The sequence below is a fragment of the Coptis chinensis genome, chromosome 9, assembly GCF_015680905.1.
Source record: "Coptis chinensis isolate HL-2020 chromosome 9, ASM1568090v1, whole genome shotgun sequence".
Taxonomy (NCBI): Eukaryota; Viridiplantae; Streptophyta; class Magnoliopsida; order Ranunculales; family Ranunculaceae; genus Coptis; species Coptis chinensis.
Window position 1 is genome coordinate 67,671,846 of NC_141464.1, and position 25,631 is coordinate 67,697,476.

The window sequence follows — 25,631 nt, forward strand, 5'->3', positions numbered from 1 at the left end:
CAAGCTGTGCTTGTATTTTCTTGTAGCGGTCTTCAGAGTTCCAGCCTATCCTTTCATCTTTTTTTGATAGTGTGCTTGTCAGTTGTTTGTTGTCCCCTATCATCACTGCTGAGGATATCTGTAACTTTTCGTCAGAATAAAAGAGATTTTTGCACTTACACATTCAGCTTGATTGTATTCTGACGCCGGAACTTGCAATAGGCTTCTCCTCCCTTATTCTCTAATCCGTCTCCATCAAAAAAATCTTGCTCCAGCTGTTGAACAATCTTTTTTGTTCTTATGTCTCTATGTTGACTGATAGCATAGAGTTAGCATTAGAATCCGAGTATTCTGTCAAATGATCTTGTCACAGTGAGCACTCCCTTGGTTCCTTCCAGATGATTTCGTCTGCAACAGCAGACTTTATAGAGCATTGGTTTATATATTCTTGAATTGGTATAGCGAACAATTCCCGTAGCCTTTTTTATGGTTCCAATTACTAGAATTGGAATGTGATACGTCTCTGACATTGGTACTAGCTTCTACTGCAGAAAATGAGAAGGTATCAATGAAGTTGTCAGATAAGAGCATTGGTTTTTCATTGATTGTGAGCCAGGGTTCTGAGAAAGTTTTAATGCTTGCACCATTTTCTAGCTGTCCATCACAGCCTTCATGCTTTTCATGCCACCCTTCCAAAAATAAGATCTTGGCTTGTTTTCATCGCCTCCTTCTATGAGAAAACAGTTCCACTTGTAATTGCTCTTGAGAGTTCATTTTTTTTTCGATCTCTTGATAGTTCCTGCCCATAATGAATTCTTATCAGTTCATGTCCCTGAATCCCATTCCTCCACTTATTTTTTATATGCACAACTTGAAATATGCGGCATACACACAGTGAGCATCAGTCACAATGAAAATCTTGAAAACAGAGGGATAAACAAGGCGAAAAAAACAACACACACACACACACAAACAAGTTTAATAATGTATGTGCAAAAGCAATACTACCCAAGTATTTCAGGAACAGAAATATGCACAATGCAGGGTTTGTGTATCATAAGAGCTCAATAACAAGTTACCTGGCCGTAAATAAATGTCGTCGTCTGCTTTCCATAAAACTCAGAATCCAAAAATGCATAGGCTGCTTTGAAGAATGCTAATCTGTAGAAAAGTAAAACTTTACCGATAAAAAAAAAACAAAAAAACAAAGAACATTACAAGTTCTACTTTCATAGTAGCAAGAGTATACCAGGGACATTGTACAAATTTTCGCAAGCGCATATGTTTTATTAAGTGTTTTCTGTACTCCTCAATATCTAAGACCATGAAATCATCATATTATGCCACCTCCTCTTTGAGCTCGATCATATTTGACCGGTTGCTGGTTCTCCCAATCACAAATCTGAATGCCAAACCAGTTGATTCTTCCAAACTGCATGCTATATGCTATCAGCACATGTTATAAGGAAGAACATTATGCATACATTGACCAATATGTAACAGTAACTTCAAGGTAATTTAACACAGCAGGAAGTCATTTCAAGAAAGAAAAATTTAAGCAACACATAATGTGCAAGTTAAGTCCAATTGTTACTCCCTAAATGCCAACCAAGCAGGAAATCCAGACTCAAGATCCTAACATCCTCAATGTTTAAACATACAGTATCTCAACTATAATAGGTGGGTGCATAAAAATGTGAAGGGTGTGACTGCTACTAAGAGCATTTGCAATGCAGGGGGTTTCAAGGGGATGCAGGGGGTTTCAAGGGGTTTGTGACTATAGTCACCAGTTTTGGGGAAAAATGCTCTGCAATGCAGAGGTGAATACCTGGTGAATATTTTGCCTAGTTGATTTCAAAGTGAAACTCATCACTGAGATAGTGGCTGAGTTGTTAACTTCGGACGGGATGTTGAATTCCGTCTTGTGTGTTTTTTTTATTTTAAAAATTGGTTTTTTTTTCCGGACGGGATGTTGGATTCCGTCTCGCATGATTTTTCGACTTTTTTCGGTTTTTTTTAAATTCAGACGGATGTTTCATTCGGTCCGGAGCGTTTTTTCAATTTTTATGTCCAGACAGAATCCAACATCCCGTCCGAGATATTTTTTCACCTTTGCATTGCACAGCTTCACTTTGTTTTTCACCAAAACGGTGAAAAGATGGTGAATAAATATTGAGGTGGCAGTGATAAGGAGGGGATTATATTCACCTGCATTGCAAATGCTCTAATCCGCATTGAACAAGACAAACTCCATTACGGTTTCATAGTTGTATTTCCATAACTACCTTGTAAATGTATTTCACATTTTGCACATGTTTATCACCGGGTGATCTTGGACATACCCAACAAAACACTCCCATACCCCAAATTAACATAAATTTTTGCCATACCCCAATAATTGCTCTAAATCCAATAATATCTCCCAAATAATTTGGGGTATTTCCAATAGGGGCAGAAGATTTTTAAAAAATTAAAAAATAACACATGTCTGTTTTGGTACCCGTTTTTCCGTTTTTGTTAAAATTTTCTTTACGTCCATTCTTTTTCCCCGCTCTACCAAAGGGAAAAACAAAAAAGAAACCTCTTTCAAACCTTGCAAACAGAGTGGCTATAGCAACAAATTATGCCTGAAGAACTTCAGTGGCTATAGCTCGAAATGATTTTTTTTTTTTTTGGAAATTTGATCTCCGTCATACCCACAGATTATAAGCAAAACTTCATTTATAATTACAGGAAGAAAGTATCTAGCCTGCAGAAGGAGCTTCAGGATTTGCAATCAACGATTGATGCTCTACAAGAAGGTATTAATTTCATATCATATTATCTCTTGCTTCCCCTTGGTATTCAAATTCTTAATTTCATTTTGAAATATCCATGTGTGTATGTAAGTTCCATTGATGCAAGGCCTTTGATATTGTACCGAATAAAACCCCCCCTCTTCAAACATGATTCAAAACTCCATGGTGAAAAACAAAAGGTCCAGACCATGACTTGATCACCTGGTTTGTGGTATGTGACACAAAGCTTCGGTTATTTTGATTTGTAGCAGATGTGTAATTGGTTTTGATATTTATACCTTTCTTTTTAGCTTCCTTTGAAGATACACCACGACAACCTTTCAGTTAGAATGTACTTTTAACATGTAGAACCTACTTTCTTATAGCAATATGAATGCCATTTAGTATAGCTTCAAGTGTGCTGTAGCAAGAACTGCCAGTCCACCACTGAAAGCATGAGCTTGAGCTCCAAAGTGGTCCCTAAACACTCCTCCAAATCCTGCTCTCACCGTTGAGATATGCCATGAGTGTTGTTGTTTTTGTTGTTCCACAAGTCTTCTGTTTAGTGTATACGCAGGATACTCCTTAACTAACTCAACAATTTTATTATTGCAGACAAAGCAAAGATTTGCTAATATTTTAAAGAAAAATTGCAAAGATTCAAAGATCAACGGCTCCAAAATTTTGTTATCTTGAGAGAGAAATAATATTTTGGCTGTGGGACTTCTGAGGGATAATATTTATTTTTATACAGAACATCCATTGTTAGTTTAGTACACAAACTTCGGTATTGCTAGGTGGGAGGATGATGCTTGTGAAGGTTGTCTCGTTACTTTAGCCTACTTTATCCTCCACCAAGAATTCAGTACGTTGCTATCAGGGCTCCAGCTTGGTGGTTGATAGTGAAGTTATTCATTTTGTTTTCGCTTTGTGATGTGGAACTGAGCTGCAGATATGGCAGCTTTTATTGATCTGTGCCAAAATTTGATACATGCCAAAACTAGAGTAAGCTAGTTTGCAACTTTTGTGATGATAGCAAAGGTCAAGTATCTAGGAATACATTTTCTGCAATGTCCTCCTGGTTTCGCAGCAACGATAGGAATACATTTTCTGTAGATGTGACTAGTCCCTATGTCTGATTTTTTTCTTTTACACCTTTATACTTGTTTTGTTTATATTAGTTATCTTTTTTCAGAGAAAAAGCTTTTGCAGTCCAAACTACGGAAACCAAACTACGGAAAGCAGTTGGAAGTTCAAAATATGTTGAAGTTGTGAAGACCGCATCGGTTGTGAAAAATGTGTCAACGTCTACAGAGGACTTGGGTATTTATTGTAGCTTTTCCCTTTGTAGGTCTTTGGTTTAAATCACTGGTTTGGAGAGGATTTTGGTCCAAAAGTTTATCTGTATTTCTTGTCTCCAGGTTTTGAAGATTTTGAGTTGGTGCACGCCATGAGTAGTGATGTTGATACAGTGGAAAACATAGTCATGAAATGTAAAATGATGCATTTTTGTCCTCTATTACTAGTCCTGGAAATAATCAGTTGCATTTTCCTGTTGTATCTGCTGCCATCCCACCTGATCAATTGAGAATGATTGGAAGCATTAATTCATTGATTTATGAGGTAGTCTATTGTTTCCTCCTTCCAGTTCATCCATCGGAATTTAATCATGCTTTCATCATTGGAGGACTTGATTGAATGTACTCTTTAACCAGTCTATTGTGCACTCTATCAACTGTTGCATGAATTTATTTCTCTATGATAAATATGAATGTGATTCATTTACATTTTGTCATATGACTTCACTTTTACTATGTGTAATGGATCTTTAGCTTAAATGGAAAAAGCGCTTGAGAATTGGACCATGTTTCCAATGTATCTCAAGAGATGGTGGTTCAAGTCCACCAAGATCCTTCAATGATTTGTAGAAATATCGTCTAACTAGTGGTTCTGTTTTCTCTTTAGTGCACTTTTTTGCCTGTTTTCTATCTAAATCTCAAAGCCAGAGGAAATCAAATACAAACCTCACAGCAAAGATGCTGTGCTTCTGAAAACATTTGAGCAGAATTAACGATAAATAAAGCCCTGATATCATCAAGGGTCTCAAAATTCTTTTCCTTCAGTTTTTTCTTGTATTTTCTGGTATCAGTAGACTGTTATAGAACAGAGAAAAGAGGGCAACATAAAAAGAAATCCATGCTGCCACTAAATTAGCTCAATTATGAAACCCAAGTTATGTCAGTGGCAAATGATCTCCCACCTCCACTTCTCTTTTGTCGACTATTTGTTCTCTCATAAGCGACTGCCTTCACCTCAGAATCACCCTCCAATCTTCCTTATATTTCAAAGAATCAACACTTCACTTCACTTCCCATCATAGACGATGGAAAAAAATTAAAGGGGCATCAACAGGAACAGCAAAATGGTGAAACAGCAAAACCTCATATTGCCAACAACTAAATGAAATATTGCCATAAGCTATACATATTGCCAACAACCAAACCTCAATATTGCCATAAGCCATGTTCTATAATGAAATAAGCACAGAGTAATTCTTGAGAAATTACAACTAACTATTTTATTTTTCTATCCAACAACTAAAACTAATCTGGATAAACATATTGTAGGTTCTGCATATTGGTCGGAACCGATCCGGCCCACCTGTCCAATTTTCCTTTCAAAATAGTTTCCCACACTGCTGCTTCTGGCCATCTAACAGACTGCCAATCTCGCCAAACTGGAGGTAGAGGAGCAATATCCTTTAGCACAACTGGCACAAAATGTCCTTTGTTTATGTGCAAAATGGCGATTATCCGGAACATTTCTTCTGGACCTGTCCTCAACGGAAAGTACGTGACACCTAATTGTTGCGGCGCTATGGTGACAAAAACAGAATTAAAAGCACTTGCAACTAAAGAACCCATGTCCGGGAGATCAAGCCATTCTTTCTCATTCATTGTAGAAGACTTGGTACACTCTAAATTTCTTTTGTGGTTTTCAAACCCGTCATTACCGTACAACTCTGTATAGTAATCTGCATATTGCATCAACTCTTCCAGCATAAGACCCCTTATTGTCCGCCATGCTAAATCATCTGTATATCCTAGCAGTGTAGCTATGGATCTATAACCACAATGCCCATCCGGGGTTACCTCAACCAAATCTTTAATCATATCGCAGATCAAAGGATTAAAGTCATGTAAAATATTTTCCCACTTATGCTTGATTTATTCATCTTTTAGAATTATCTCTGACCTAGTATTTTTTTTTTCTGCTTCTCTTCATGTTCTCTTTGGCCTTGTTAATGAGTTCTTGAAAGCTAAACGAGTCAAGGTCAGACGATCCACTCACTTCAGGATGAACATCTTCATTTAAATCAGGTAGTCCGCACATGTTGGTTAAAGAATTGGGACATGCAGCTGCTTCACCAATGTTAGAATAAACATTTTGGTTGTTGCTTATGCCTTGAGTAATATTTGTATCACCTTGTTCTTCAAAAAAGAAATGAGTATAAGACAAGTTAAAATGTTACGCAAAAGTGAAATAAGACCAAGCCAACCCGAAAAAAAAAAAAACGAGATATATAAATATTACTACTGAAACTCTTAAACTAAACTACATACTCAAAAACAACAAATAATCGATGCCCATTACCAACAAATAATCTACTTACCTAAAAATAGTTTAATATGCAATCGTACACAAATATATATACATATATGACAAACCTTTCTTGTTTCTGTTTCTCTTTTTTGAAGTTCCCTGTGTTGTGCTTGTACGCTTCTTTCTAGTTTGCTCCTGTACAACCTGCTCAACATCTTACTAAAATTAATTCAACAAGCTCAACATAATTTAACAAACTAAAATCAGGAACCAAAAATGCTTCCACCCAAGTCCAAATTTTATATATATATATATATATATATATATATATATATATATATATATATATATATATATATATATATATATATATATATATATATATATATATATATTTTTTTTTTTTATTTACCTTCCTATCCCAAATTTCCAAAGTCTTTCTTGAACTTTTTGCTATCCACAAGTCGACAATGCCGGGTGGTAGGCTAGATTGTGGTAACCTTGGTATAATCGGTGGCAAGGGAGCATCATCACTAAGTCTAAGTGGCACATAATGTATGCCGTTATTTATATGAGCAACTGAGATAATGAGAGTATGCTTCAAGTCTGGTGGAGTTCTCAAAGGAAGGTAAGTTAACAACTGCTTTGGTGCTAGGGTGACAAACACACAATTATAAGCACAAGCAGTTAATCAACCCATGTCAGGAAGTTCAAACCACTCAGCCGGGTTCATCGTCATCGACTTTGTACATTGTAAATTTTGAACTAAGTGTTCAAAAATGGTGAATCCAGACCATTCAATGTACTCTTTTGCATATTCCATCAACTCGACCAACAACCTCTTCCTCACGGTAAACCATCCAGTCTCATCACCATAGTTCAATAATCTTGCTATGGACCTGTATCCACAGTGTCCATCCCCAAGGACATCCTCACATGAAACAATAAAGTTGTTAAGCAATGGATTCAAAATCTTCTAGCAAAGATGTTTGAATTGGCTTCTTAGGTGGTCTGCCTTTTTTTTTTAGGTACTTTTTCAATTGCTTGAGTTTCTCCTTGGTTTTTACGTGGTCTGCCTCTCTTCTTCAGAACTTGTTCACTTGTTTTTTTCTCCTCTTGCATCTGTGCATACTCAAAAGCAGATGGTTCTCTTCTTGTGTCATTCTGATCTTGAATTGATACTTTTACATGTTTCTTTGAAATTGATGGTCTACCTTTGACATTAAGTTTTTCTTGAGGCTCTTGCATGTGTGTAGTCTTTGGATCAGCAAGCTCTAAACATTTCTTCATCATCATTAGTTTTGGTGTTCGGTAGCGGTTGAACTTCTTCTTAATTCCTTCCACCTCAGGTGAAATGTCCAGTGACCTCTTGGAAGTTCCATTGGCTCAAAATCAAGTTGCCGCCAACAACGATAGACCTCAAGGGTATGTAACCATCACCAAGTTTTACCATATGTACCAATTCATGAGCACATGGAAGACCACAAGTACGCCTCAAAACACACCCACATTCTTTTTCATAAATGCCCACTTTGTTTGAACGTACAAGTTCTTTCGACAACATATCAATCGCCTCCCTAGAGATAAATCCTCTAATCTCACTATATGCTCTGTCTCGACTATAATGACGCATAATGTTGCGACTAATATTAAATGAAGCTTGTATACCATTGAGCTGATTTTCAAGGAGGTTATCGATCACATCCCAATTTTGGTACAAATTGCCGCGCGAACTCCTCAAATTTCTCTTCAAAGATGAATGTTGGGATTCTACTCTATTGCTGGTGTGAGTGCGGTGCATCACTAAATCAACCCAAGCCGCCACAAACTGTTCCTTATACTTGTTCAACAACTCTTCGACGTATTGTACCACATGTGTCATATGTGCATATTCATTTCTAAACACAACCAAATTTTCATTATAGACATCTTCAGTAGGTGAACTGAATAAATCACAAACCATTTCATAAAATTTCTGAAACTCATTGTTTTCTTCAAAAGATTTTTTACAGTTATTAATCACATTAGTCTGAATGTGCCAACGACAAAGGAGGTGTTTAGCCATGGGAAATACACGCGCCACAGCATTCATCAATGCCAAGTCTCTGTCAGTCATAATAACTTTCACACTAGATGCCTTGCCTTCCAAAACACTGTATAACATTTCCAAAGCCCAAACAAAGTTATCTTCCTTCTCTGAATCTAAATATGCAAAAACAATAGCAAACGTCTTCATTGTAGAAGTAAACCCAACAATTTCTAGCAATGGCAGATTGTGAAGATTAGTCCTGTAGGTACAATCAATAATCAATACTTCCGGAAAACACTTGGCCAACTTAATTGATCTCGAATAAGCAAAAAAAAGATCCTTGCATTCTCCTCATGTCGGGGTTCTCTCTATGAGACTCATAGTAATCACGATCGTCCAACATCTTCAATAATTGTTGCATCTGTGATCTCCCTTGCAATTTTGTAAGACGATGTTTCGCTCGAAAATTGTAGATGGTACTTAGGGTTGACAAATTCTCTAGACCGTCTTTCCTTTTCAAAGCATTTAAAATTTCTCTTGTTGGTTTAACGCCAGCCTCAGACATCTCGATCACAATCATTTCTTCATCTCGTGTTAGCCTTCCCACAAAAGAATGGCCTGTAAGATTTTCTGCAAGACGGTGATTATGAGTTCCATAAACTATTACCACTTCCCATCCCCCTTGATTACGCTGATAACCCTTCAACTTAAATGAACACTTGCACTTTTTCGTTCCTGTCTGTCGAGGGAGTTTCATGGATAGCTTGTATTGATCTATCTTCTTTGGTTTTTGAGGTTTAAAAACACCACCTCTCTCACAAGTTAAAAGCACCCTAGGTCTTCAGCCACTTTCAATGCTATCCGACTTTGCAATGATAACCACAAAACCAATTTCTCTCCCTACCTCTCTGCACCAATCAACAAGTTCTTTTCGATTTTCAAATACCTGTAATCATTTTGTTATAGATTGTATTACATCACCATTCAGAATAACGATATACTAAATTTATAAAAGTGTCTTCAAGTTCTTACTGTTGCAGTTGTAAATGCGTCAGTCGTATCCGGACAAACAAAATTAAAGTTTTCTGTTGGGCTTTCTTGCTCTTCATTTTCTGACTCATAATTTAGTTGAAGCAAAGACAATGCATTTGGAGATGCACTACTAATAGGATGAGGCTGTTCAAAGTAAAATTTTATCAAAAAAAAAAAATGGTTTAGGTTTCTTATACTCAGTATGCACCCAAAAAAAATAGCACTTTATTTAATATTGCAAACAAACTCACATTTTTGTTTGGTGTTTGTATCTGTTCATTATAGTAATCCAAAGTATAATAGTCTTCTGCGTTCTCCCATTTGTCAAAATTTGATTTTGAATTTATTTCTTCATCCTCATTCGGTTGGTATTCATCCTCATTACTTTGGTATGATTGATTCAAATCAAAAGTGGGTGTTTGCATGTTTATTGATGAGATAAAAGAATAAGAGGTTATTGGAGAAGAAGAAGGGGGAAAAAAAAAACCGTTTTTTTTCAGAATCACGTAGAGTAAATGAGTTGTTTTAGTCAATAAATATTTTGGGTACGTCTAATAAAAAAGAAGGGTAATTTAGGAAACTAAATGTGGTCTAATTTATTTTTTATTTTTTTTTTAAGTTGGGGTACGGGAGTGTTTTGTTGGGTATGTCCAAGATCACCCTTATCACCAGTATTTTTCCATATTTGGGTTGTAATATTTCAAATATACCTCACAAAAGAAGAATAGATTCATCCAGTTTAAAGAGGTTCCCTAGAGGTATAAATTCAGTATATGATATACCAATGTGATGGACTACAATTACATTTGCCCATATCAAATGCCTACAACCTGAAGAAATTAGGAAGTTCCAACATTTTAACCTATACATTTGAGACAAAACAAAAGACATTATACAGTCAAGAGCCATATTACTCCATTACAATAATCCAGTTTCCTCATTTCTACTCCTAATAACAAAACAAACAGTGTAACCAATACATACAATGTAACCAAAAATAAACAAAAACATGTATTGCCTCCTACCAAATGATCCAAATTCCCACAAACCCCATAACTTTATATACCTTCTCAATAACATAATAATGATGATGTCTATTATATCATCTACCTTCTACATTGCTGTAGAAAACTTGGTATTTGATTAGAATTCTTGTTTGAAGCTTTCATTAGTTTTAGTTAAGGGTCTGATGAAATGTTTGTGTGAATGTTTTGAAGTTTTGAGGTAACAGAAAAAAAAAACAAATATGGAGTTCGTTACTTTTCAGTTGAAAAGTGGAGTGTGAAATGAAATGGGCTTTATGGTTTGATAGGCTGAACAGGTCCAGGTACCTTTTGGCCCAAAATAAGGTCCATTCAACACCTGACTTAGACTATATATAGGGTTTGGTCTTTTCCACGTCAGTGTAGGGTTGTTTTGATTTATTTTATTTTTCGTTAAAGGTTGTTTAATTTATTGAATATGTGATGTGAAATTAGAGGAGAAGAATAAGGGATAAGGGACGATTGATTTTAGTTCCCTAATATCATTTGTGTGTTGTATTCAAAATTACTTTAATAATCTCTCTCTCTCATTTTCCTTCGCAAGTCGAATAAATTTGTTTTCTAACAAAGTTGAGTAACACAATGATAGAAGGAATAAATTTTTAAGAAAATCGTAATAAAAGTGTTTTTTTTAATAACAAAAAATATATCTGTTTTGTTTTTTTAATTTTTTTTTTCAAATAATTATGTGAAATGTAATTGATAGACGGCACGATCTTTGATAACATAGGTTCCTCGAACTCCAATGAACCAAAAACAACAAAATCTAGTGACTTAAAGATTTCTCATATATACTGAAATAGATGAAAAAAAAGGTTATAGTAGTTATAGTAGTCATTAGAAGTGTGAGTCTTAACATTTACTATATCTTTGTGGACATAAGATACAAATATTTGAATTGATTGGTATATTTGAGGTTTTATTTGCAAAAGTGTCAATTTTTTTTATGCGGATTGGTCGCGCTAAAGAAATGACCATTAGAAAATACAATGTCCATGCCAATTCCAAGTGGATAGACTATATTCTATTGAAGTCCAAGCAATGACCATTAGAGACCATTAGAGAATATAATGTCCATGTCAATTCCAAGTGGATGGACTATATTCTATTGAAGTCCAAGCAATGACCATTAGAGAATATAATGTCCATGCCAATTCCAAGTGGATGGACTATATTCTGTTGAAGTCCAAGCTTCATCCCTGGAATAACAAAGGCAAGCCTATTTACTCTGCCTTAAATAATCCTAACCACGCAACTCTAGTTAGAAAAACATGGTTTAGAACCCAAATAATGCACAAGTCGGGTCTACCTAACTCTTAACAGTTTCAAAAAAAAAAAAAAGTTTTTGGTTTTACCCTGAAAAAAATACAAAATAAATATAAATATTATTTTTATATTTATATTTTTTTACCATTCTAAAAGTATTTGCATTTCAAATTCAATACTCACAAATACTGGTGAATTCTCAAATTTTCAACTTAAAAAAAAAATAGCATAAATGTATGTGTTTGATGGAAGACATTTAACAAAATTAATTTGTTACAAAAAAAAGTACATTAATTTTTATTAAAATCTGACTAAAATATTGTTGTTCTTTTTGGATTGATTTTGGTCACCCTAAAAAATAACAACATGCCCCTAACCAATAACTAACACCCTAAAAAATAACAACATACCCCTAACCCATAACTAACACCCGTTAACTGCTTCATTTTAATAGCATCTCTGACATATATTTGGTGTATATCCAATAGAAATAAGATAGAAATCAAAATCTTTTTTAATTTGAATTGCAATACCCAATTCTTAAAAATCAAAACATGTGCTCTTTAGATAAAATTTCAAATTGCCATGGCAGATCGATGACTTTCACTTAGATTGATCCAACACCTCTCCATTCTTCAATCATACATCAAATTAACTCTCAATTTCTGGGCGACAAAGAGAAACTATATATTCAAAAATGTCTCAAGTTTTATTTCAAGTGAATCGTGTTATGCTATACGAATATGATGATCATGCATGCGATTCAATCTGGAATATCTTTTGAACCATTTTAGGATAGTTAAAAATTGCTAATGTTTCACATATTTCAGAATTTTTTATTAGATAGATCAAATAAACAAGAACAACTAAGATTTATTGGAGTTCTATATTAGAATTTTTAATTAGGTAGATCACTACTTTCTTTTTTAATGAAGCTAATCTTTTTCATAACACTGATCATGTAGAAAAAACTAATACCCTCATCTAGCACCATGCACTTAGACTAGTATGAATGAAAGACTAATATACTATTGTAAATGTGTGGTTTTCTACCTATGACCTGATGTTGAGGTTGATGGGGAATGGCTGCACTCTTGCTTGGGATAAGAGTTGCCTACGTATCAAGTTTCTTGGGTGAACTTGAATCAAGCCTTACGTAGTTCATCTCTCTTTACTTATAGATATTTGGTCTGACTTTTCTTATTTGCTTCAGGCTGTTGTCAAATGTAGATCTATATTTTGTGCTCTCTTGATGATTCGTCATTACTCCTGCTGTTACAAAATAAATGTCTCCTTCATTGGTGCGTTGATTGAGCTTCAGGATCGCAGTAGATCATTTGTTTCCATGTATGGCTGTATTTGATATTTGGGACGACCTGAGTTTGGGTCGTGGTTACGTCCTAGTGGCGTGGCACGTCCTGGTGGTATACGAGCTGTGAGGATATGACCTGATAGGTTGGACACGTGTGATGTAGTGAACGTCTGAGAACGGAGGGTACTTACACAGCCCCCTTTATTCATTACAGGCTGTTTGACTCGTTAGGATGAGATGGTTTGAAAAGAATAAAGTTGAAATAGTGAACACGTGTTGCATAGCTGGTGAGCTTTTGAAAATTGAAAATTTTGGAAATTATGAGGTAAAAAGGGATTTCTGATTCGTGGGCCCAAGTCACGCCGTTTTTGTTGGGGTGGTCAGTTTATGTAATGATTTTGGGTTTTTGGGTACGCCAACTTTTCTTTTGGGTTTTGTACAGTTATTAGTTGGTTCGTTTGCCAAGACTTTTCAGTTGCTATCAGTTGTGAAGAAAGAAAAACTTAAACTAGCCATCTTCTTCTTCTCCAAAACAGGTGCGTGCTTTTGTCTTTCTTTTCTTGTCTGTGATTTTGATTTTGTTAAAAAAAAATTCGATGTCTATTACTTCTGAAAGCATGAGTGGTGAGGTAGGGGTGTTTGAATTGAGGGAAATGGAAAGGAGTGGTGACAATGGTGTCGTTAGGGGTCGTAGTGAAGATGAGGCGTCATCGTCTTCCTCATTGGAGACGATGACTGAGGAGGCGGTACCTAGGTCGATGTTTGATAATTTTGGGGATTTGAGGGAGTTTGGGATGGAGATTCCCGATCTGATGATATACAATCTGAGTAGTGAGAAGAACGTTTTTTGTTCAGACTATGTTCCTCGAGATGGTGGGGTTATGATTGCGTATGACCAACTGAAGGCTGGGTTGAGGTTGTCGTTCTCATGTCTGACCTTGGACGTTCTGAACTTTTGTGGGAAGGCACCTTTGCAATTTGTGGGTAATAGTTGGAGGGTGTTTCATGTTTTGGATTTGTTGAGACAGAGGGGTTATAATATTTGTTTGTCTGATGTGCTAGAGCATTTCTCTGTGAAAATGTTTTATGTTATGAACTTTGGTTTATAAGTGATGAGGGGCAAATTATCGGTGATTGTTGGTGTGAGTAAGGAGGAATGGTGGCGTAGGCCTTTGTTGATTGTGGGGAATTATTGTCCTCCTGGATGTGTTTTGGATAATCGTTGTGTGAGGACTGATGGTAGGTCGTTATCTGTGTGGGTCATTTTCATGTGTAGGTCATCTATTTGTGTAGGTTGTTTGTTGTGGTTACGAGTTGATATGATTACGTTTTGACGTTTGTTTGTTTTGCAGATGTCGTAATTTGTGGTCGTACCTGTACGGGAGCTATTGAAGAGTTTGCTAGGCTGAGTTGGGAAGAAAAAGCATCTTTATTGGAGGAGGTTGCACACTACTTCAAAAGACGAGGTGGTGCGAAGATAAACTTGAAGAAGGCTGAGCAAAAGAAGAGGGCTCCTCGGTTGATTTGTGTTGATTTTGATTCGGATTCAGCTGCTGAAATGGAGAGAGATGAAAGGTCAAATGCTAGGGGGAGGAGTTCAAAAGGTGGTGGTGATGCTGGCAGTCGTGATGTGTCCGCACGGAAATGGGAGGGGGAGGTGAGGGGTATTTCTTGATTTAGAAGCCTATGTTGAAGAGACGAACTGAATGTGGTGAGCCAGAAAGGGCTAAGAGAATGCGATCTGAGGCTGAGAGTGAAAAACGACCTGCTATTAGGGGTGGACGTTCTTCATTAGGTCGGGCTCCTATGAAAAGAATGGATTTGAAAGAGTTGGCAGCTGATGTTGTTGTGGCGGATGGTAAGGGTAAGAATAAGGTTAGTGATGCTTAGCGTATTACCCATAAGTGTAGGGGATAAGAGTGCTTCCCAGTGTGACGAGGGAGGTAGGCCTAACGTTCTGGATAGGATGGTTACCTATTATGACCCTGTGACTGGTTTGTCACGACTGGTGAGACAGAAGGATTGTAGTTTCAAATCGTCCTTGATTGCTAATGGGTTGTTAGAGAGTATTGCCCTAGATGGAGATAGACCTGCCCTGGAAAATGGGAAGGATTTGGAGGCAAAGACATGGATCGCTTGATGTGCTTTGTAAGTATATCTCTGACCTACGATTTGTTTTGTACTTTGTGATATTGACTCTTGACTTACTTTGTTGTCTTGTCAGGTCTTGGCGATGTATAAGAAGTTGAGAGAGATGACAACTATTTCTGACCTCTACAAGAAGGAGCTGGAGGTTGCCAAGGAGGCTTATGATAAATTGGTGGCTGTTCAAGAGGTTGAACGAGCTGAAGTGGTGGGGCTGAGGGCTCAAGTCGAAGATTTGGCTGGGAAGGTGGCTTTATTGCAACCATCTCTTGACTCTTCAAGGGTGGAGGTAGCACATTGGATTGTTGAGAGCAAACAATCGCAGGCCATTGCTGAACGAGTCTAGAAGGAGTACAATGACCTGGTTGATCTGGTGGAGAGCGGCGATGTCTACATTCTAGTGGATGATTATATGGAACTAGAACGTAAGTACAAAACCCTGAAAAGGTCTATTGAAGTGAGGCTGCAACAATAACTATAGAAAGTACTGTTATAGATTCTAGTAGATGATTTGATCTACCAACCGACCTGAGTGTTGAACCAGCGGCTGAACCAACTGAGGATGCTGCCACTGAAGTGCCTAATGTAAGTGGTGATCCGGCTAGTGGCTCTGTTGGTGAAGATGGCTGCAATCTGGGCCCCTTGAATGGAGATCTATCTCGTGTTAACTAATTTTGTTCTTCTTGTGATATGTTTGATTATGGATGAAGTTTTTGAACTATATTTTCTTTTGTTGTTGATACTGATAACTTCTATTTTTGATAGGGATACTGAGGTCGTTTTCCCAAGATAACTTGGGGGCCTCTAGTATCTAACCAAATTTGTAGTAAGTAAAGTATTTAAATTACTTAATTGTTTCGAAATGAGATTGTAAGTGAATTTTGTATGAATGTGATTGCTTCCCTTGCGTCTTCTTTATTTGACGACTTGTCCTGCATAGTAGTAGATTCGACGACCTGTCATGTTTTGGTAGATTGTCTAACGCTTTTAGGTCGTAAGTATTTTTGTACAACCTGATAGATACGCGTAGTTGGCACCTAGGTTTCTTCGTGTCCTTAGGTGTGTGTAGATTGATTGAGTGGTTCCTTTTGGGGGAACTTCTTATTGATTTTTGAATGATAATTAGCCTTTGAATGGTAATTATAGTTGAGCCAAACTTAACTTTTTCAAAGGCCTTAAGTTGACTTGTGGTCTTTTTGGGGGTACCTTGGATTAGATTTGAGTAATAATTAGCCTTTGCATGGCAATTATAGATGAATCGTGCTTAACCCTGGTGTTGGTGTTAAGTTGATTTGCAGTCCTTTTGGGGGACCGTGGATTGGATTTGATTGATAATTAACCTTTGTGTGGTAATTATAGTTGAGTCGTGCTTAATCCTGGCGTTGGTGTTAGGTCGGTTACTTTGATATCCCAGATAGGGCAGTGATTGCAAGATGTGTGGTACTCATGTAATGCAAGGAGAACATTTATAAGTGAAATGCTGATGAAATTTTATTCATATTGATTGATACATCTGGAGAAAAATTATTGGTAAAAACGCTTGAGAAGAGCTATATTCAAAGGTCGGGGAAGCACATCACCGAGCTGAGTTTTGATCCAGTAAGCTCCATTTCCAACAACTCTATGAACTATGTATGGGTTTTCCCAAGTTGGGTCAAGCTTGGCTGGTGCTAAGGTCCTTTTGAGGACTAGGTATCCAGCTTGGAAAGAACTTGGGACGACCTTCTTGTTGCAAGATTGTTGAATGGTTTGGTGGTACCGAGCTAGGGATATTGCAGCAGTTTCCCCGTGCTTTTCTAGGAGGTCGACTTCTTAGGATAAGATATTGTCATTTTCTCCTGATTCGACGATGTCAGAATGTGTAGTTATGATTGTAAGTTCTGATGGTATTACTGCTTCTGTTCCGAAGCAAAGTGTGAAAGGAAACTCGTTGGTACTGGCTCGGGCTGTTGTTCTGTATACCCATAAGATGTTCTCGAGTTGTTCTGGCCATTGGCTTTTCTTACTCTCCAACTTTTTTTGGAGATTCTCTTTGATGGATTTGTTTGTGGCCTCTGCTTTGTGCATATCTAGGTGTATAAAATGCTTGAGTGATGCGTCACTTTTGTAGGAATGTCTTGACTTGTGTGCCAGCAAATTAGGTTCTGTTGTCCATGATGAGGGTGTAGGGTAGACCAAACCTTGTTGGTCCATATGAAGTTGATGACGTGGACTTCCTTGACTTGAAAAAGTGGGATTGCCTCAACCCATTTGGTGAATTAATCTGTGGTTGCAAGGACGTATTTGAGCTGAGTCCTATTTTTTTTTGTGGGATAAATGGTCCCATGATGTCTAGCCCCCACATATGAAAAGGCCACAGGCTGGCTATGTTGATCAACTCCCGTGTTGGACTTAGGTGGTTGTGACCAAATATTTGACATTGGTGGCATTTGATAACATACTTTTTGCCTTGATATGATGTGCATGCCTGGCCAATAATACCCTTGGGCAATTGCTTTATGAGCCAGAGATCTTGCTCCTGCATAGTTGCTACATTCGCCTTTGTGAATTTTGTCGAAGATGAGTTGGCATTCGCGTAGAGTTATACACTTTACGTGGGGTCCTCCTGTGGATTTACGGAACAATCGTCCATTGATTACGGTGTATCTAGGAGCTCGAAATTGTATGGCACGAGCATTCCTTGCCTCTGTTGGGAGCTCGCCATATAAGATAACTTTCGTAAATTGGTCTATCCAAGATTGAGTGATCGCTTCTTCAGATGAGGGTTGGAAGTCCGTGAGGCTGTTGACACTTTCATGTTGGTAGGCGGGCCTTTTCTAGGATGTCAATGTAAACTGTTTTGGGACATGCATCTTAGGTTTTTTAGGCTAAGAAAGCTAGGCTATCTGCATGTCTGTTATCTTCTCGGGGAATGTGTTCCAAGGAGAATATTGTGAACGAGCTGATGATATCATTGGCGACTTGACTGCCCTTCTTTAGTATTTGAAGGAACGGTCTGCATTTGTCAGATGCACGTGAGATGAATTTGTTGAAGGCTGAAACCATGCCAGATAGCTTGTGTATTTGTTGTTTGGAAGTTGGTTCTGGCATTTCAAGGAGAGCTCGTATTTGTTCTGGGTTTGCTTCAATGCATCTTTGTGAAATGAGGTATCCTAAGAATTTCCCTGAGGCTACCCCAAATACGCACTTTGTTGGGTTGAGCTTCATCTTGTTTTGGTGCAATCTTTCAAAGGCTTCTTGCAGGTGAGAAATGTGCTCGCCAGTTTTTGAACTTTTGACTACCATGTCGTCTATGTAGACTTCCATAGTGTCGCCCAACAAGTCTTTGAACATTTTTGTGACAAGTCTCTGATAGGTCGCGCCGGTGTTCTTCAAGCTGAATGGTAGGACGCTGTAGCATAATGTTCCTTATTCGGTTATGAAGGACGTCTTTTCCTGGTCCTCTTCTGCAAGTGGTATCTGATTGTATCCGCTATATGCGTCCATAAATGATAGAAGTTCATGTCCGCAAGTTTGATCTACCAGTATGTCAATCCAGGGTAGGGGAAGCTGTCTTTTGGGCAATGCTTGTTGACGTTGGTGAGATCGATGTAGAGTCGTACCTGGCCATTTTTCTTAGGAACGACTACAATGTTAGCTAACCAAGTCGAGTATTCGACCTCTCTTATGAACCCAACCTTTTTGAGCTTTTCTATCTCTTCATTGATGGCTTTTTGAAATTTGAGTGCTAGTTTCCGAGGTCGTTGTTTGATAGACTTTATAGTTGGATCTACATTTAATTTGTGGCAAGCGACCTGAGGGTCGATTCCTGACATATCGATATACGACCAAGCAAAAACATCTTTATTGAGAGATAGAAAATTGACAAATTGCTCCTTAAGCTTGGGGTATAAATCGGCCCCTACATAAACAAATTTTGGGTCATCATTTGTGCCTAAATTGATTTTCTCTCCTGGTTCGACTTGTGTTTGTTTTTCCTTGAGCTTGTCTGTGCTGATACTGGGGGGTTGGAAGCTTGAGGATCTTGCAACTTTGGGATGTCATTCATTTGGACGACCTGAGTTTTAGCCTTGGTTGTTGTGCTTAATTACTTGATTGCATTGATGACCCCTTGTTGGTTGCTTCTGAGCTCCATGATGCCTCGGGGTCTAGGGAACCGCAGGACTTGGTGTAAGGTTGATGGAACTGCTTGGATCTTGTGAATCCACCTGCGTCCTAAGATGACAGTGTATGATGACTTGTCATCTATCACACTAAAGCGTGTTGAGGTTTTAACCATGTCCTCTTTTTCTCCAATGGAGATTGGTAGGATGACGTCTCCAATAACATCTGTGCGGTCTCCATTGAACCCGTAGAGTAGCGCATTTGACTCTATCATCACCGAGTTTGGCAGGTGCATATCCTTGTATGTTTGGTAGAAGAGGATGTCGCAAGAGCTGCCTAGATCGTTTAGGACCCGCTTGATTGTCCATCCGTTGATCTTAACGTGCACTACGCCACTACCAGAGCATCATTATAGGGTAGGCACACCTTGTTGAGATCCTCCTCGGTGAACGATATTGCGGTCGAAGTTTGAGAGCTGGCAGGATTGATCACTTAAGCTTTGTGGGATATGTGGTAGATTTTTTGTAGTGCTCCTACGCGCCTGCGCTTTTCACGACCGGAGGTCTCATTGCTAGAAGTGTCTGTAATAATGTGGATTACCTTTTCCATGTCGTGATCGGAAGAGTGTTGTATTCTGTTGTGCCTCGACTGACCTGGAGATTTAGATCGTCGGGTAGTTCTGCTTCTGCTCCTTCTGCCAGCAAGTCGTTCATAACTACGACTCCTGCTTCTGTTGTGGTTGGCATTCAATTTATGGATGAGGTCGCTTTCTATCAGGAACTCTTTCAGCTTTCCCTCTTCGACAAAGTCTTGGAGGTAGTGCTTGAAGCTCCAATATTCATCGGTGTCATGGTGGTGGAGTTTGTGGAAGTGGCAGTATGGGCGTCCTGGTATTGCTATCACCTTGTTGATCGAGTTCAGAGTCCTGGTTTGTTCATCTATATTCAATATCACATTATATTACCTTCCCTATATGTCCATCTATATTCAATATGCATCTGATTCACCTTGTAAATCAGATGTGATGTCCTCCAATATGATCGAGTTTCCGATGGATATCTCGCAGTTGCTTAGTGAGTGCATGGAAAAGAAGTTGAGAGTCCACTTCAATAATCAAAGCTTGAGGAGGGAGGTTATTGTTAAAAACTTGGCCTTCATACGTATTTTTATCTATTCTCCAGTTGTTGTTGTTTTCGTTAAAACTAGGGTTAACGAACATTACCCCCACTAGATGAGCCAATTAGGATTCAGTGCCGGCCCTGAGGCAAAGCCACACAAGCAAGCGCTTTGGGCCCCTCTTATTTTGACAAAGTAAGGGGCCACAGTCCACCACTAGAGTCCACTGAAACAATTTAACGCACCTTACAATATACACTTACTAATAAGAACAATATATAATTATAGGCTTATGTGAAGTTTATATATGGCTAATGAAATTATTAAATGCACTTGCTATTTCACAGATTACGAAGTCAAAAGATACATAGAATCTTATTTGTTACATAAAACAAAAATGAATTCGACTAAAAAGAGGAGAAAACAAATAATAACGCGAGGCAAAAAATAAACTGATTTTTGTTTTTGACATGTGAATGGACACATATATAGGGCCACATTTTAAGAGTTGGCTTCGGACCACTAGAAACTCAAGGCTAGCGCTGTTAGGATTTCCCCCCACTAGTTGGGAAATTAGGGTCTCCCTCCCAAATACACAAAAAAAAAAAACACAGTTAATCCAAGTTGATTTTTTTTTTGTGTAGTTAGGGGAGAGACCTTAATTTCCCCATCTAGTAAAGGGAAAATCCTAATTGGCTGGGGGTAATACCAGTTAACCCTTAAAACTACCCCCTTTGTTTAGAAACTCATATCTAGATCAATTTCAGTTTGTTATTTCTGCTCAACTCCGAAAATGCATTAGTCACTGGTTTTTTTGAGTTTAATTATGAATTAAGTCTCTTTTTTAACCACAACATTTCATGTGTAGTCTATTGAAGTACATGCAAAATATTTTTTTATGGTGTGAATTTGTCAAAATCTTTTTCTATTGTTTGTTTCATATCTTAACAGTTAACACTATGTCAAGTAAATTGAGTACCTCTAGAACAGATCAAATTGACAAAATGGTGTGTTATTTTTATTTTTTGGGCATTAGGCAAATTAAGAGACCTCTAGAAATATCGTGCCGAAGGCAGGTTTTGTTTCATTAAAAGGATATTTGCCCATCACAATTACAGTGATTGATTACACTGCTTGCACTAAAGGTTAGTAGATCTCTTTGTTTATTTGTGCACACTAAACATGCTCGAAGGAAACCATGTGCAGGGACCGCAATACACGAAATATGGTGAACTTACTATGATGTATAAATTCCATATTATTATGTTACATACAAGGCCAATGGCAAGAAGCAAAATCACAACGTGATCATATGGAGCAAAATTAGATCATGCTAAATTCGTACTATAAAAAGGTTATTTAAGTTATATCAGTCCTATATAATTGTTTGAAAGCGTATCCGTGTGGAAGATACAGGCCATTTCTTGTATATATACACAGGAGGGCAACTCATTTCCAAGCAGAAATGTATTTGTAGTGTTCATTCATACAAACCATTAGTAATCATTCTTTGGAGTTACACCAAAATCAACATCAACTGAATTTTCTTTTGCTAATTTTGAGTAGTTAAACGTAAACCATATAAATCCTCATATGTTAATTAGAAAAATCAATATTTTATGTAAACTAAAATGTTTATTAGATAATTCATTAGACAACCTCTAATTTTTCCAATACTTTTTAGATCTACTAGCAACTCACTATTTGGATAATATTTGTTTACATTGCAAATTTGCAATACCACGTATCCCTATGTATATCAATGGTTACTATTAGCAGGTCTGTGTATCATTATTGCTATTTTCCAATGTCCAAAACAATATATTTTGAATTCGAGAAATATAGAATGAATGAGATATATGAAACAACTTAATTTGAAGGGGAAAAAAATATCCAAAAGCATCAGCAGCATCCAAACGTTGAAGATGGTGATTTAGAAATTCTAAGTAAGCGGCACACTGAAGTCGTTAACTTAATTACAAAGTGATTATCCAAAAAAAAAAGTAGTCACAGACTAGGCATAAAGAAGGATGGCCGAGAGAACTTAGAAAGTATATCATCACTTGAATAAAGTGGCTCCTCCATAAGATTTGTACCATAATTGTAGACTCCCATGTCGCAGAAACGTTTATGATATTGTTCTGAATGATCATCAGTGAAGTAGATGCAATTAGCCTTGAACTTTGGGTAAGTAGAAGTTGAGATGGAAAAAGATGTATTAGTGCCGACAAACAACGCATGGTCAGCCAAACCAGGCGCGTCACTCCAGATTTTCTTTTGAAAATCGAACTTGTAGACTTTGAAACCTACTGTGTAATAGTGGAAGTCACCAATAGATAAAATATCATCGACCTCAAGGTCATTAATGGGTGCATTATCATCAACTTCAAACTCCTCAGTGGATGCATTATTACCGGTTTCGAAGTCATCATTAGATGCATTATCATCGGAATCAAGCCCATCAGTAGATGAATTATCATCCGAATCAATGTCATCAGTAGACGCATTATCATTGGAATCAAAGTTTTCAGTAGATGCATTATCATCGAACTCGAAGTCATCAGTAGATTCACTATCATAGAAATAATCAGGACAACCGTCAGGATCATCAGCATCAAGATTCCGTACAATCAAGTGAAGAACGCCAGATATTTCCATAAGATAAAACTTGTACATGGATGTGCATTCGACATCAAATGGAGGGGGTGCAATATCTATTGTATGCGGAGTCTTCGTGCTAAGCTCACAAATACTCAAATATCCATAAGCATTCACAGCATAGAAGTGGCCATTAAATGATATAATGTCTGCTGCGTTTCCAAGTGGACTCCTTTTTACGGGAGTCCAAGCTTCATCCCCTGGAGCAGCAAAGGCAACCCTATTTATTCCGCCGTAAATAGTCATAACCACACAACTTTGGTTAGAAAAAGATGGATTAGAACTCAAAGCGAATTTGTGTAGAAACACCTGACATAGAGTTTCAGGCTTACGAAATCCGTCTTGTAGGTCTCGTGGAAACGTGCGCTGTGATGGAAGAGATAATTGAATTTTGGATAATGGATTTAAAAGGTGAATATTGCGATCGAGACCCATGGTTACCAGCCAGCCGTAGGGAGATCCCCAACATCTCCTTCCTTGAGCTTCCTCGAGCAATTGAATATTGAAAAGTTTTTTGCTGGAGAAACTGAAGAATGTCCTATGTCCTACACTATTCTCACTAGAGCTCGTGTCGTTCTCCCTTTTGGTGAGCATTAGCCAGGGAGCAAAAGAGCTGATTTTTTTTTTGCTTGCGACAGATCGCCATGACTTGCACACGGAACCAGAACAAACAAAACTTTCGACAGAAAGAATTTTTGTCAGGCATTGATCAAGAATATCCTCTGGCAGTTCGGACCAATTGCCCATAGTACTAGCCTAGTACAATTCTTAACTTTCCTCAAATTAGATGGGCAGAACACAAAGACAAAAACAAAGAAAAAACAATCTCTCTCTTGTTTCTATTCCTGTTAGTTCCAGTTAATGCTAACTAAAACCTTTTATATAGAGATCAGATGAGATGGCAATATGGTATGGTATGAGAATTACCTCCTACACGTTAAAGGATTCCTAATTCTATCCTAATTCTAAATTTAAATGAAAGTCTCAAATAGTATAATAGAAAGTGCTTAAGAGTTCCTAATTTCAGCAAGGGACTCTTACCTGGACTAACAACACACAAGAAGAGAAGAGATCCAACTAAAGGAGCGAAAACACCGGTCTTGATTCCCCGCCAAACTGAGAAACAAAAGAAGTGATTGAGCTTTGGGCAGATTATGGAAATCCGGGATGCAATTTAGTAAGACGCACGTGTCATGGATACGAGTACCGCCATATTTACAACTGTACCAGATACGATTAGTCTGTAACTATCTATATAAGGCAATGTTTTGAAAACCAAACCGGTGATCGAACCGATTTTTTGTTAAAATGGTTCAATCAGGTTCAACCATGGTTCGACTCGGTCGGACCGATTAATATTTATTTAGCAAAATTTTTAATAATCACAATAATAAAATGAATAAATACATGTTTTAATTTAATATTAATTGGTATTATATATCAAAATGAATTTATTATACAAGAAACACATAGTAGCATGTTGGTTTGGAGTTTGGACTATCTTGTTTAGGTGCTAAGTTCAACTCCCCACATTATCAATTTTTCAAAAAAAAAAAAAAAAAAAAAAATATATATATATATATATATATATTATAGTAAGAGTAATCCGGTTTAGAGCTGAACCGGTTCGCCGGTTCAACCACGGTTTAAGCTTAGACCGAGGGTCCAACCAAAACCTCAAGATATAACTGACCCGAACCAAAAATTAACCGGTTCCGGTCGGACCCCGGTTCAACCACCGGTCCGGTCCGGTTTTCTAAACATTGATATAAGGTCCTTTCAGAAATGGGTCCGGTTCTAGGGACTCAAGTTTCTGTGACTCAAAGTTTCTTCAATTTTTTGACCGCCAGATCCCAATTAGACGGGTAAAACAAGAGTACTGTTACCGCCGGACCCCATATTGTGTTGGACAGACCTCGAGTTGGGCCGGGGTCTGCCTATTGTGTTGGGCGCAACTTCGAATTATACACCCCCAACCAAATACCCGGCAAACCGGCAACCCCACAAACACTCGATTTCGCGATTTCTGCTCGACCAAAAACCCACAAACACAAACTCTCGATCTCGATTCAATTAACAAAGTACGAAATCATCCCTTCTCTTCAAACACTCTCTTAGAGTAAGTGTAGAAATAATATCTTTAATCTTTTGCATTTTTAGTTTCTTCCATGATCCAATGCTTTACTTGCACTTGTTTTTACAAGAAATTTCTATATGGTTGAAACAATAGCATTTTGATTGTAGTGAAAGTTGTTGCAGTAAAGTATTTCGTAAGCATTTGTTTTGTTATGTTATTTTGGATGTCAGAGATAACTTTTTAGATCATAGCAATTTGATTATTTAATTTACTCATTTTTATTGATTTGTCTATTTTATTTATTGATTTGTTTATTTTGCTTTTGTTAATAATGTAGTTTGGACATAACCGCGACTGACATTTGGAGTAAGAGCATATTTTGTGCGAGGGTGCTGGTCTCAAGGGTCTTTTCATGGCAATAGCGATTTTGAATTAGTGAAGAAAAGCAACAGAGTCTCAACTACCCAAGCACTCAAGCACAGAGAAAGGA

The 25,631-nt window shown here is 37.5% G+C and overlaps 1 protein-coding gene and 1 long non-coding RNA gene across 2 annotated transcripts; both read right to left on the reverse strand.

Moving 5' to 3' along the window:
- Positions 1 to 642: 642 nt before the first annotated feature.
- Positions 643 to 10,658, reverse strand: LOC147477550 (uncharacterized). Its single transcript, XR_015208717.1, has 4 exons — positions 10,487 to 10,658; positions 1,229 to 1,411; positions 1,059 to 1,140; positions 643 to 778 (listed from the first exon to the last, which is right to left on the reverse strand). It is a non-coding gene; the product is annotated as an uncharacterized LOC147477550 (long non-coding RNA).
- Positions 10,659 to 22,206: 11,548 nt separating this feature from the next.
- Positions 22,207 to 24,294, reverse strand: LOC147477551 (putative F-box protein At5g55150). The gene is made up of 2 exons (XM_086584849.1): positions 24,106 to 24,294; positions 22,207 to 23,820 (listed from the first exon to the last, which is right to left on the reverse strand). The coding sequence occupies exon 2, from the start codon at positions 23,809 to 23,811 to the stop codon at positions 22,414 to 22,416; it is 1,398 nt and encodes a 465-aa protein (XP_086440975.1). The 5' UTR covers positions 23,812 to 23,820; positions 24,106 to 24,294; the 3' UTR covers positions 22,207 to 22,413.
- Positions 24,295 to 25,631: the final 1,337 nt, after the last annotated feature.

What these genes read in the sequence shown, in the direction of transcription:
- LOC147477551 (XM_086584849.1), bottom strand. Translation starts at nt 23,811, where the DNA reads ATGGGCAATTGGTCCGAACTGCCAGAGGATATTCTTGATCAATGCCTG.